This window comes from Astatotilapia calliptera, chromosome 7 (genome assembly GCF_900246225.1).
Source record: "Astatotilapia calliptera chromosome 7, fAstCal1.2, whole genome shotgun sequence".
NCBI lineage: Eukaryota > Metazoa > Chordata > Actinopteri > Cichliformes > Cichlidae > Astatotilapia > Astatotilapia calliptera.
In genome coordinates this window covers 37,187,532-37,202,137 of record NC_039308.1, presented here as the reverse complement: position 1 = coordinate 37,202,137, position 14,606 = coordinate 37,187,532, and the positions used below count along the sequence as shown (strand labels likewise).

Below are 14,606 nucleotides of genomic sequence, written 5' to 3'. Positions count from 1 at the left end.
CCAACTGCCCCCCCCCCCCCCCCCCCGAAATAATTGCATACACTAGAAGAAAAAAAGAAACACCAATAAAGCCTTAAAGTTTTTGAGATTCTTTCAATAAAAATAGGCTTTAAATTATTTTTTGTAAATAATAATTTTTATTTCTTCCTTTTTGGAAGGCATAAAATGTTTGTTTACAGTAAGTAAACCATACCTACCATGTATGTGTCTTCACACAGATGTGCTAATGCTGTCAGTGCACCCCACTCCTCTGCCTCCGTCTGCCCCAACCCTGTGTCCCCCGCCTTTCTGTCTGGACCGGCATCCTCCGGAGCCGCTGTCCCTGCCGCCTCCTCCTCATCCAGCCAGAAGCCGGTCACGCTCGCCATGGAGCAGTCACAGCTGCCCGTCACGGGTGCCAGGAAGGCCAGGGTCCTGTATGATTATGATGCCCACGACACCAGTGAGCTGTCATTGTTGGCTGATGAGGTACAGCAGAGTCAAGCTGAGTCACCACATACACACACTTCACTTCACTTCACTTCACTTGTAAGTGAAGTGTGGCTCTTCAAATGCCTTATTGCTATAGGTCGCCTTTTTTTGGAATCTTTTTGCAGCTTTCAATGTTTCCACACAAAATACAGATATAAGCTGTCCAAAACAATGCAAACTGTTAGTGTTTGTTTCAATGGCATGTGAGACAAACCAGCACCTGCCTTCGTCTCAGACACTCCTGAGCCTAAGGCTACGAGTATGAATAGAAAGAGCGCATGGGCATGTGTAGCATTTTTTTGTGATCCCTTTGAAAACTCATTGGCCTAAAATCCCGACGTCAGGTCGAGACATGATTCTCAACTTTTAAAAAGATATCTATTGACAGGCTGTGAATCCCCCGATTGCAATAGTGCAGTCATTATTATCACGCAGGGTTTGCACTAAAGAGACGGAACTTGAAAGAGTGTCTAATGTCAGATCAGACATTTGTAGTTTAACTTCTAAAGTTCAGGCCACACAAACCACAACCCTATATTTCTGAAAAAGTCCTAAAGAAAAAATGTTGATGTTTCAAAGATTTGAGAGAACAACTTTCCAAAACCTAAAAACCCCTTGGACACGCCGTGACCTTGAACATATTTTTGGTTATTTTTCCAGCAGATGTCGTGGACTGAGCCATGTAGCACCATTTCTGTCTGTCTTTTCTGATTTGGGGTTGAGCATTTTTTTTTTTCTCAAATCTCTTTATTTGGTTTTCCAGTGTTCTTTATCATAAAAGGCAACTAAGATTCAAATATAAATGATTACATATATACAATAGAAATTAAACACAGTAAAAAAAAAAGAAAAAAGGCAACAACAAACAACGTTGGACAGAGGATGCTATTTATCGAACTAACAATGAGGCTCAGTGACCATTTATATCTGTACAGTATTGAAGAAATCTATAAAAGATTGCCAGGGTGAATGGAATTCCTCCAACCTCCCCTTTAGTAGGAGTTTAATTCTTTCCAGCTGCAAGTGTCTCAATACATCTTGTATTAACGCTGATGTGGTAGGAGGCACCTTTTGTTTCCAATTTAGTAGAATCAAACGGCATGCCAGCAGCGTCACAAAACGTATCACATTATTTTGGGTGGCTGATAGGTCTACAACAACCGGCTTCACTCCAAATAAAGCACAGATTGGGTCTGGCTTAAGTGGTTTTTTTAGAATTTTAGACAAGATATGAAAGACATTATTCCAATATGTTGTTATACAGGGACAATTCCAAAACATATGCGCCAGTGAAGCAGGTTGCTGTTTACATCTTTCGCAGGACGAGTTTACATTGGGGAACATTTTTGACAGTTTCAACTTTGATAAATGGAGTCTATGTAGCACTTTAAACTGTAAGAGTCCATGACGAATGCAAACAGAGGAAGAGTGTACATTTTCCTGGGCTTTTGTCCATTGATTATCTGTAATTCTCGTACCAAGGTCACACTGCCAGGCCTCTCTCAGATAGTCAAGTGTGACAGTTCCATCCAGTTGTGAGTGCGTTGTGAATTTTTGTTATTAGTCCTTTCTTGAGTGGATCAAACTGAAATAAGTTATCTAAGGCAGAGTCTGGGGGCCGACCTGGAAAAGATGGAAAAAGCCTCCTTACAAAGCTTCTGCTCTGTAAGTATTTGAAAAAGTCATTACTATGCAAGTCAAATTTTTCTTGCAGTTGCCGGAATATGGGAAAAACCTTGTTGATGAATAAATCCTTTATTGAGTGCAGCCCATTGTGGTTCCATTGGAGAAATGAAATGTTTGAAAGTGATGGTGTGAATGTTGCGTTATTCATGAGTGGAGTTAGTATGGAAGCTTCCCTCCACCCGAAATGTTTCCTTATCTGTGTCCAGATTTTAATTGTATGAGAGACTACAGGATTTTTAAAGTCATGTTTAGGGATAGGGAGAGCTGAATAGATCATAGCTTCTAATGAGGAGAAGCTTTCATTCTCCATCGTTGTCCAGTCGGCCCCCTTAGTCTGCAACCAAAACGACATGGAACGAACATTACATGACCAATAATATAGACGGAAGCATGGTAACCCCATCCCCCCCTGACATGTCGGTCTCTGTAGGTAGCTTTTCTTGATTCTTGGATTCTTTCTGTTCCATATGAAATAGGATATTAAGGAGTCTAATTTATTAAAACAGGCTTTATTAATCACAATAGGGATACACTGAAATAAAAATAAGAATTTGGGAAGAATATTCATTCTAACAATGTTTATCCTCCCTGCTAGTGAAATTGGTAGATTAATCCATTTGTCTATGTTATTTTTGGTTTCATCATATAGTTTAGAGAGATTGTGTTTAAATAAACCATAATAATCCTGAGTGATATTTATTCCAAGATATTGGAACTGATTAGAAACCCGAAATGGCAAGGTATTGAAACAACTTGGGTTACCTATTGCTTTAGAGTTGACTGGGAATAGCACACTTTTAGATAAATTCAATTTGTATCCTGACACTTCTCCAAAATTCTGCAAAATTTCCATGATGACTGGGACTGATTTTGCAGGGTTAGAAATATACAGTAGTAAATCATCTGCATAAAGCGAGACTTTATGTTCTGCTTTTCCCCTTCTGATCCCTGTATATTCGTCTGTTGAGCGCAGTAGAAGAGCTAAAGGTTCAATAGCCAACGCAAAAAGCAGAGGTGAAAGAGGACAGCCTTGTCTTCTTGAACGATTCAGATCGAAATAGTCGGAGTGGACATTGTTTGTTTGTACCGACACTTTTGGTTGGATGTATAGTAGTTTAACCAGAGAAATAAATTTAGGGCCAAATCCGAACCTCGACAGGGTCGAGAAGAGATAATCCCACTCGACCCTGTCGAAGGCCTTCTCCGTGTCCAAAGAAAGCAAAATTTCAGGACTAGGATTGTGCTTGTCTTGCGTATAGATAATGTTTAAAAGTCTTCTAATATTAAAAAACAGCTGCCTGTCTTTAATGAATCCTGTTTGGTCCTGAGATATAATTGTTGGCAGAACAGTTTCCAGGCGTGTTGCCAAAATCTTTGCAAGTATCTTATTATCTACATTAATTAAGCTGATCGGTCTATATGAAGCCGGGTCTAAAGGATCTTTTTCTTTTTTATAGATCAAAGAGATGCTTGCCTGATATAAAGTCGGCGGTAGGGCTTTTTTGTCCAGCGCCTCATTATATACTTCTAGTAACAGGGGTGAGATATGGTCTTTAAAGGCCTTGTAAAATTCCGAAGTATAACTGTCTGGACCTGGAGCTTTGGAGTTCTGTAAATTATCTATTGCTTGCTGTAGCTCTTGTATAGTTATGGATTTTTCGAGTTGTTCTACTTTGTCTGGGTTGATCACAGGTACACTAAACTTGTTAAAGAACATCTCAAATAGTGCGGGGTTCTTTTTTGATTCTGAGGCGTATAAGTCTACATAGAAACTTCTGAATATACTATTTATCTCCTTTGGGTCCCTCGTTATTTGTCCCGTATTGGTGCGAATTTCTGTGATCAATCTTGTTGCTGCTTGTCTCTTGATTTGTTGTGCTAGAACTTTACCCATCCTTTCCCCCTGTTCATAATATTTATATTTTGCCCTGGTTAGAAGCTTGACTGTTCTTGCGGTATACATCAATTCTAAATCAGCTTGCAGGGACAGTTTCTTCTTGTGCAAGACTGTTGAGGGCCGCGCTGTGTGTTGTCTATCTACTTCCTGTATCTTGTCTTTTATACGTCTCTCTTCTTCTCTTTGTTGTTTATTCATTAGACTCTTCCGCGAAATTAACTGCCCCCGAATGTACGCTTTTAGTGCTTCCCACAAGGTAGACTTGGTAATATCCGGAGTGTTGTTAATTGACAGGTAGAAATCAATTTGGTTCTTAATGTCTTCTATCCCCTGTTTATTTGATAATAAACTATTATCAAATCTCCATATCTTTGTTGTGTGATTGAACCCGAGGGCTAGTTGCAAAAGGAGGGGGCTGTGATCCGACAACATTATTGTGCCATATTCACAGCGCTTTACTGATGGCAGAAATTTAGAATCGATTAAAAAAAAGTCCTGGTATATGTCTGGTGGACCGGAGAATAGAATGAATATTGTCGCACATTAGGATTCTGAACTCTCCACGGATCAATTATTCCATAATTTCCCATAAATTCCTGGATGGCCTTTGCCGATTTAGATATTTTGGCAGGTTTACTCGATGATCTATCAAGGTTAGTATTTAACACCAAGTTAAAATCACCTCCTATGATTAATTGATGAGTATCGATATCCGGAAGCTTTGATATTATCGACCGTATAAATTGCTCATCGTCCACATTCGGAGCGTAAATATTTACTAACATAACTAAATGACCATAAAGTTTGCCAGTTACAATAACATACCTACCCTGAGTGTCTGGTAGTATTTTTGCTGCTGTAAATGGTACCGATTTTTTGATCAGTATGGCTGTGCCTCTGCTTCCAGCTTTAAACGTAGAGTGAAATATTTGTTCTATCCATTTGCATCGTAATCTGTTGTGGTCTTGTACTTATAGATGCGTTTCTTGCAAAAAGATTATATCCGCGTTTACTTTTTTTAAGTGAGCTAAAATGTTTCCTCGTTTCACTGGTCCCCTGAGTCCCCTACAGTTCCATGTTACAAAGTTGACAAGATTTTGTGGTGCTCTCTCAGTAGAGGTACCAATAGTTATTAACTGTTACTGAGTGGTTGATGGATCTTACTCTGAGCTTTCTAAAAGCTCAGATCCTCTGAAATTCACAACTTTCTTGAACCAAACTAAAGAACAACCTCATGAACTCAAACCGGAACCCTTTCTTCATTTGCAAAGAAAAGAAAAACAATTTTTGTCCAGCTTTTTACAGGCTGTAGACATCAGACTCACCACTAAACTCCTTAAGATTGTCTATTATTATATGCTATTCCCTCCTGGGTCATGTTTGTAAAGATGTGGCTAAGCGGTAGATGTGGCTGGGTTCTGGACGTGGGTACTGACGAACTTCTCTGCTTCGCGCGGATCTGTGAATGAGTGCTTAGCGTTGTTCACCGTTATAGTCAGCTTCGCAGGGTAGTACAGACTGTACGGGACGCCAGCATTCCGCAGTTTCCCTTTCACGGGGTTGAATGACGCTCGAAGTTTGCTGACCTCAGGATTCATGTCCGGGAAGATGTGTACAGGTGATCCTTTGTAGAAGAGGCGACCTTTTTCCCTGGACAATCGTAAAATCTTCTCTCTGTCGGTGTAGTAGTGCAGGCGGACTATCATGGCTCTTGGGCGCTCCCCTGTCCGTGGTTTTGGGGCGAGGGTTCTGTGGGCTCGGTCTATCATGATAAGCGAATCATCATTTTCTTTCCCGAGCACTTCTGAGAAAAATTCTGCCATGAAACGGCTGGGGTTTCCCCCCTCTGCGTCCTCATTAATGCCCACCACACGCAGATTGTTTCTGCGGCTTCTATTTTCTAAATCCAGGCATTTGTCGTGTAGCTTGTTGTAATCTTTCTTTAGGGTTTCGTGATCTTTCTCCAAGGCTGTTAACCTGTCTGTAGTGTCGCAGAGGGCCCGCTCCATGTCCTTCTGTATACTTGTTGTTTCTGCATGAGTTTCGTGCAGTGCCTCTATTTTCTGTGATAGCTCATGTCGAAGCTTATTGGTGTCTGCTTTAGCTTCTTCTCTTAGCGAGGAAATGTCCTCACGTAAGTTTTCATGCATGTTATCTATCTGCATCTTAATATCGTTCGAGTTCTCGTCCGCCATATCGTGTTGTGGCTCTTCGCCGCCAGATGTAGCAGAAGCTGACGACAAAGTTTTTTGCGTGTATTTCCGACTACTCTTCATGACTCGCTTTGGTCAGGAGGAGTTTGTACAGTTGAATCTTGGTCCAAATCAAAGTCAATATGTGTCCCAGGAGGTTTGGATAATCAAAAATCTTAGCGGAGCTGCCTTTCGCTGCTACTTACTCCATCGGCCGGAAGCAGAAGCCCGGGGTTGAGCATTTTTGATGTTCTGTTCTGGTCTAGGAAGAAAAATCTTTAATGTTTTGGGTGTGAGGAAATAATGGCCTGTCTTGATATGGGTAGCTGGCTTTAGAAGAACAAAGCTTTCACGGCTGAGAGCGCGGTAAGGGAGGACTCTAAGGCTACGTCCACACTAATGTGTTTTCGTTTGAAAACGCATCGTTTTCTCTCCGTTTTGGCCTCCCGTCCACACTGAGACTACGTTTTTGCTCAAGGAAAACGCCACGTTTTGAAAATGCTCTCGAAAAAGAATACATTTGAAGACGGTGCGTTTGCATCGCAGTGTGGACAGTGAAAACGCAGACTTTGTAAAACGGTGACGCATTTTAGTCATGTGATGCTTGTATTGTTATAAAGGGCATTATACAGCAGTTGTTTTGTTTGCTCTCAACTTGGACAGCCCTATTAAAGATTAATATCAGTCTGTACATGCTCCAGAGAGCTTTTCTTCAAATTCTTTAATTCTCACTTGCTTTTGCAACTTTGTACTTTTGTGTTACTCGCAGCAACAACTCCACCTCATTGTTAGTCTATTTAAAAAAACTTGGTGCTTTTCCTCAACCTTTTGCTGTGACGTTTCAAAGAGCCAGAAAGTAAATAAACGTCAGACAGAAATGAGGCAGGCCGAATCTTCTTGCGCTTCACGCATGCACAGTACTGGAACATAAGCGTTTTCGGCCGTTTCAGTGTGGACGCATAACTTTGTGAAAACGACTGAAAACACTAGTGTGGAAGCAGAGCGTTTTCAGATGAAAACGGCGTTTTCAAATCTATCTGGGTTAGTGTGGACATAGTCTAATGCAGACAGCACGCGGAGAAGCACGTGTGAAGTGAAAGGGACTTTATTTACACAAGATGAAAAAATAACACAATGAATAAACGAGAACTTAAAGTGAGCACGCTAAACAACTGTCTCAGTTTCTAGCTCTTCTGAGGAAATTACGAAACCAAAGATTCACTCAGAAACTTAAATGAAAGCACATGGACCCTCGACTCAAAATACAGAATTTCCTAAGCACAATAAACACTAACGTCTCTCACTATGGTTAACGTATGAACAGAAATAGTGTGAGCAACACTAAGAGAACGTCACATTTACTGTTTTTCACCATCTTTTGTTTTGAACTGGAAACACTGCTTACAGTAAAGAGTTTTTAGTAGCCCTAAACCACTCCATCTATATCATCCCATTTCCATTAATTATAACCGTCATTTACAGAATGAACTATTTTTTTAATATTAAAGAAGTATTTGCACAGTGTTTACTGTGACCAACTGGTTATTGTATGAGCGTCAAAAAGTCTGCAAACTATCATGACTCAGACCGACCGCAGTCACTAATTTATAAACACAGATTGCCAAATGTTACAGTCAGTCTGAGTCAGTCTAAACCGATGAGCTCAACTCGTCTTCTCTTTCTGCAGTACAGGACTCGACTCAGTTAGCAACCTGTGTTTTGGTTACATTGCTATATCAAACCAAAGTTACTGAGCACTCATGTTTGCACTTAAATTGCTGTCCTGCAGCAGCTAAGTCACTGTTTAAATTTCTGTTTCATATCTGAGGTTCTTGCTTGAAGTATGTATGTTTTCTTTTGTAGACAGATTTGGGATTTTCACTGATTTATCGCTGATGGATTGCAAACATGGCTCCATTCAGTCCAAACTAATCGCAGACTGAGTTCTTCTTATTCCTGTGTTACGATGAGGTCATTTTGAAGATGGTAACTAGCTATGAGTGGTCAAAGGTCTGCAATGGCGTGTCCAGCGGGGTGGCCTGGGGGGGGGGGGGGGCACAGGCCACCCCCCAAACCAGACTGGCCACCCCAGGTGCCACCCCAAAGGCAAAACAATAAAATTCAATCAAATATCAAATGTCCGATTATGTTTTCACGGTGACGCTCAGATATCCGAGTGTAAGTGAATGCAGCATCGCTTCTGCGCTATGCGCATCACGTTAGCAAAGGCAGGAGAGCCAAGCGCGAAAGATGGCACTGCAGGAAACAATTTTTCGGTGAAAGAAAATGAGGACAGAATAAATGTCCCGGTAAGTAATATCAAGTTTGTTGAGTTTAGTAAACTTCGGTGAAATTAGAATACCAAGGAAAAAAATAACACTTAAAGAATTATTGCAGCTGTGGAATATTTCAGACAGTATGCTACTGAGGGCAGCTAACATAAGAGTTATGAGTTATAAGATGTAATCTAAGTCGTAACATTGCTGTATGGAGCTGCAAATTTGGTTGCAGGTTAACATAGCTGGACTGGCCATCGGGCATATCCCCAGTGACTTATTTTTTATTTTTTTTGTAATGGCATGAACAATGAGAGGTGGTGGATTGGCCAGATGCAGGTCGATGTGTAGCAATAACTCCGTTGTTTGGTGGTGGCTATGACGGGGCTTCCACAGAGGCAACAGGTGGATGAGGGAAGGGGAGGCAGGAGGAGAGACCCGAAGCAGCCACCAGTCCGAGTGTCAGGTGAACTGAACTTCAGGTAAGAAGTTATGACCTGCAGTCTATCTGGGTCAGATATGAACTAAGTTTAGGTGGAGTTTATTTTCATGTTGCTGACTTTTTACTGTCAGTTGCAATAACTCATACTGCGTTCTAGCCAGCTTGGAGTTTTTATACAGCTGTTCGGTTGCTATGATGTTACTGATAGTGAACTTTATTTTATTCATAAGGTTAGTTAGTAGAGTTGCCAACGGCTCCTTAAAAAAAATGGGATGGTCCCTCATTCAGAGAAAATATTACACGTTTCGTATTGAGCTGAGAAGAGACGCAGTTTGTCCCGAACTTCAGCTAGAATGGAAAAAGACACAAAGCTGGAGTTATTCTGTCGTTACGCTGCACAGCTGCCTCTTCTTCTCTCATTCTCTCCCCCTCCCTCTCCTGTTGCTACTTCAATCATGAAACTGATCAATGATCAGCTGATCGGCTTTTCTCTCTTGTTTGTTTATCGCCCACTTTGCGCCAGAAAGAGGAAACCAGCGGATATTGCGCTAAACAACAGCAGCATGTTTAAGCTTGATCAGCTGTTGTTAGAATGTATTTAATATTAATTTCTAGTATCAGCTGATGTTTGCTGGAGCCACAGCTGTAAAGCTGCTGGTCATGATGTCTGTTTAGATATGTGGTGAGAGGGAAACATGAAGATGAAACCAGGAGATGTCCTTACTGAATCATCAGAGCTGAACAGGTGATGGAGAAACAGGTTTACCTTTTAGGTGACATGAATGAGTTGAAGTTATCAACTGTTTCTGAGAGATAAATAACACCAGGATCCTTTTTTATGTAGCTGACAGCTGGTAACTGTGCAGGGGCGGGTCTAGCAAAGTTTTGCCAGGGGGCCAGGTAGGGCATTAACAGGGAAAGGTGGGCACAAAGAAATACTTTTCTTTCTTATTCTCATTTAAAATACCTAGTTTTTATTAAATAATTATCTAAATCTTACAACCAAAGTTTTTATCTGACGTAAAATGTATAGAAATCATACATATACCAACAAGACTGTACATCACTGTCACAACAGCATTTGTTTTCATTCAAAGTCTTTATGGCTTTACTACCTGGTGGGTCGGTCTGTAGTAAAAATGCCCAATTTTTTTGTCCCAGTCCAGCCCTGCAGGTTAATACTGGCAGTGTCACCATGCCAGCTGACTGTATTTTATCATCAGCCAGTGTTGTTCTTTATCAATATTACCAAAGTTTACCATAAGGCAGCATAGAAAGTATTTACTTGCTTTCAGGTTTTATTCAAATGTTAGTCTTTTCATTTGTTTCCCCACTTTTTTCCTGTTTCAAAATCAAACACCAGTTTGTGAGAAGATTATCTTCTTTTTTTAACAGGCAGATAAAGTTTTGCATTGGCATTGGCTAATTTGTCAATTGTTTGTTACAAATGTTCGTATTTTAATTTTCAAAAATGTTTTTGCCCAAAACATATGTGCACTATATGTCAGTAAAAATACTATGCAAATATTGCTGTCCTTGAATGCTGAGTAAACACTGACAAAGCACTGATTGTATCTCTTGTACTTTATCAACGCAGTATCTAAAAACTTTGCACCGTAGTGGTTAAAATCTCATTCTAATAAGAGTTAAAAGTGCATTTGGTTATTAGGTTTATAGGATTATTGAATTATGGTTAAGGGTTGGTAGAATTTTTTTTTTAAACATTATCTGCCAATTAAATCTGCCACCCTTCTCCAAATCTGTGCCCCTACCTGGCCCCCCCAACAAAAATTTTCTAGACACGCCACTGAAGGTCTGGTTCCCATCCCCATTTCAGCTTTCAACAAGGAGAGCTCAGTGCACACACAATCACTTTTGCTATCATTTTGATTGTTCTGCAGTGAAGTCACTGTTTTCCTTATTGTGACTGTAGCATTAGACCAATATTGTTATTTTCTCATAAACTTTTATACAGTCTGACTTCTTCTTGTACCCAGGGGAGTCACCCCCTGGGTACAAGTCAACCGTACAGCATGACATTGGTTATGGCGTCCACCTGAACGGTAGTGAGACTTCGAGCTCTGACCTCAACGTCCTTTAAGTACGCCTAAACAGCGGTTAAAAGCCAACCTTTTAGCGGCTGTCTCTCCGACCTAAGCTTCTGCTTTGATCTAAACAGCCAGAATGCCGACTAAATATAGGTCCAAGCCTAAAACAGCCGGAAAGGATGGATCAGACGACAATCCTAGCAACGAACCTGAAACCGAGAAGATGGAAGGAGCTAGTGCTAGCGCCCAACAGACCGAGGCGAGTGTTTTGGCCGCAATTCAGTCGCTGAAAATACACTTCACTGCCCAACTGCAAGAAGTTATAACATCAAACCAAGAAATAAAAGACGCAATTGGAGTGTTTTCGGAGAGGCTCACCTCAGCAGAAACTCGCATCAGTAAAGTTGAAGACGACGTCTCTTCTCTCACAAGTAAAGAGGCTTCCCTTCATAAGAAACTTCAGGATCTCCAGCTAAAGGTGGACGACCTCGAAAATAGAAGCCGGAGACCCAATCTGAGACTCGTCGGATTACCCGAGAACACTGAACAAGGAGAAATTACAATATTCTTGCAAACATGGTTAACTGATGTTTTGGGACGGGACGCGCTCCCATCCCCACCTATCATTGAACACACAGGCTACAGGGCCGAAACACTCCAAATGGCCCACCCCGTGTGATCATCATGAAATTCTTGAATTATCAAGACAAGGGTGATTAGAGCGGCACGTCTGACAACGGACATCACGTTATGTTTTTCCCTGATCTGTCAACGGAGGTCCAGAAACAGCAGAAACAATACAACCAGGTAAAACAACAACTCCGTGAAATGCACATAAACTTCGGACTGATCTTTCCAGCAAAAATGAGGATTCTCCACCATGACAACAGGCTCCTCTTCCACACACCAGCGGAGGTGGAAGATTTCATACGAAAAGTCCGGCAACAAAACGAGGGATAAACTTCACGCCCACTCAGAAACGCTACCATATCAAACACATGTAACTCTGATGAACAATTCCAAATCGGACATACAATGGCTGCTGGTGTACAGGTATGATATAGATGGCCTTAGATATATTATGTTTAAATCTTTTCATTCATTTACATTGTGTGGCCACTTCTTTAGTTAATACGGTCGGACCTAAGTTTAAAGCTTCAATCTTGAGGATGCTTTATCAGCTCCTTTACATGGATCTGATGCATAACCAAGCCGCAATGACTTTGGGGGGGAAGGTTTTGAGACCTACACCCATGGGAGGTCTCTGGGTTGTTTTGTTTTTTGTTCTGTTTTTTTTGTTTATAAGAGATTGTTTTTAAAGTGTAGTGCTCTTGAAATAATAATTTGTGAGTTCCGACAGGAGAGACGAGATGTAGTCAAACCCAGGTTACTAAGGGCACAAACTGTATGAGTAGTTATTCAAATATTGAACTAATTTCCTGGAATGTAAGAGGCCTTAGGAAATATATTAAACTGAAAAGAGTAATGGATAGAATAAAACAATATCACCCAAAGATAGTCTTTATTCAAGAAACACACTTACTCGCGAGTGAAACTGACTGGATAAGGAGGAGATGGCCAGGTCAGGTTTTCTTTAGCCACTTCTCAACACATGCTAGAGGAGTGGCAACACTCATTCATAAATCAGTGCCCATGTGTATTAAAAAAACCATCTTGGACCCTGCAGGGAGATTCATTATTCTACAATGCTCCGTGCTGAACCAAGATTTAATATTAGTTAATGTATATGGCCCCAATATTGACGACCCCAGCTTTTATAATAATCTATTCCTCTCTATTGCAGCCCTCCACGGTGAGATAATTGTTGGGGGGGACTTTAATTGTACCCTAGAGCCTAGGCTTGATAGATCATCAGGTTTAGACTCTTCCCACCCAAAATCTAGACAAGCCATACAACACTTTATGTCTGAATTGAATCTTAAAGATATATGGAGATTAAAAAATCCAACAGGGAGAGAATACTCTTGCTACTCAGCCAGTCATAATAGCCGCAGTCGCATAGACTATTTTCTTATTTCAAACTTTCTTATCTCCAGAATTAACAGCTGTTCATATAAAAGTGTGCTTATATCTGACCACTCATTAACCACGATTAACTTCTCAGTTACAACAGCTTTTAGACGTAACCCTATTTGGCGTTTAAAACCACACTGCACAATCAAAAATTTTTGGAATATGTAGGCAAAAATATTGATGACTATTTTTACTTTAATAAATCCGAAACCACAGCCTCAGTAAGATGGGAAGCCTTTAAGGTTTTGGGATGAGCTCAATTCCCCAGCTACTTAAAACAATTAACTTCTTTGGCAATATCTCCGGTTATAAAATTAATGAATCCAAATCGGCCATCCTCTTCTTTAATCATTCTGAAAGAACTAAACCACCTATTCAAACAACGTTTCAAATTGCCAGAGACAGTCTTACCTATCTAGGTATAAAAATCACTCCAAAAATTAACGATTTGGTACATGCAAATTACTCTCCTACTATCAATTCTGTTGTTGACTTAATCAATAGATGGTCTATGCTGCCAATCTCGTTGATTGGACGTGTAAATATTCTCAAAATGAACGTCCTTCCAAAATTTCTATATTTCTTCCAAGTCATTCCTCTCAGCCCTCCAGATGACTTCTTCACAAAGGCAAAAACAATATTCATTAAATTCATTTGGAATAACAGACGAGCCAGACTGCGTCTTTCGCTACTATATCTTCCGTATGATAGGGGAGGTCTTTGTGTTCCAAACCTCAAACGGTACTACTGGGCTGCACAGCTCTCCGCGGCCTCATGCTGGTTTTCAACAACAACCCTACCCTGGATAAATTTAGAAAGGACAAGTACTACCCCCTTACCACTCAGCACGTACTTGTACTCTGCAAAGTATAAAGATCTGATGAAAGATACATCAAACCTCTTCGTTAAAAATACCATTCGTGTGTGGTTCGACGCACTCAAGTTTAAAAATGAAATGCCAGCACTATCCCAATTCTCACCTATCTGGGGCAATAGGGCCTTTAAACCCGGTTGGAAAGATTTGGGCTTTAAAATGTGGGCCGACAGAGGCCTGTGTAAAGTTGCAGACCTATTTGACAAGGATACCTTACTATGTTTCAATGGCTTGACACAGAAATTTGACATCCCAACCAAACATTTCTTTAAATTTCTCCAAATTAGAAGCTTCATTTCAAAAACCCAAAAATCCCCAACATTGCCCACTCTAAACTCATTAGAGGATATAGCAATAAACCATCAGCTGAAGAAGGGTTTAATATCTCGCTTCTACAGTAACCTCAGAGAGGGCTCTCAAACATCCTCAGAAAAAGAAAGACTTGCATGGTGTCAAGACTTAGAGTGCAGAATAACTACAGAGGAATGGCAAAAAGCTTGCTTGAAAGCCCAAACACAATCTATAAACACTCAATTTAAACTAATCCAGTACAAATGGTTAATGAGAACATATATTACCCCAACATTATTAAACAAATTTGACCCCCAAACTCCGGACATATGTGTTAAATGTGGGGAAAAAGGCACACTGATGCACTGCCTGTGGGAATGCTCAGAAATCCAAAA

At 40.6% G+C, this 14,606-nt stretch overlaps 1 protein-coding gene across 8 annotated transcripts in view; it reads left to right on the top strand.

The window, feature by feature from the left end:
* Positions 1-14,606, top strand: part of sh3glb2b (SH3-domain GRB2-like endophilin B2b) — a 60,562-nt gene that overhangs the window by 23,548 nt on the left and 22,408 nt on the right. For 7 of the 8 annotated variants that reach the window (XM_026174587.1, XM_026174594.1, XM_026174592.1 and 4 more), the window contains one exon: positions 219-468. The exons of the other annotated variant lie outside the window; for it this stretch is intronic. In XM_026174587.1, coding sequence (XP_026030372.1) covers positions 219-468 — 250 coding nt within the window. The remainder of the gene's footprint in view (positions 1-218; positions 469-14,606) is intronic. 8 annotated transcript variants of the gene reach the window in all.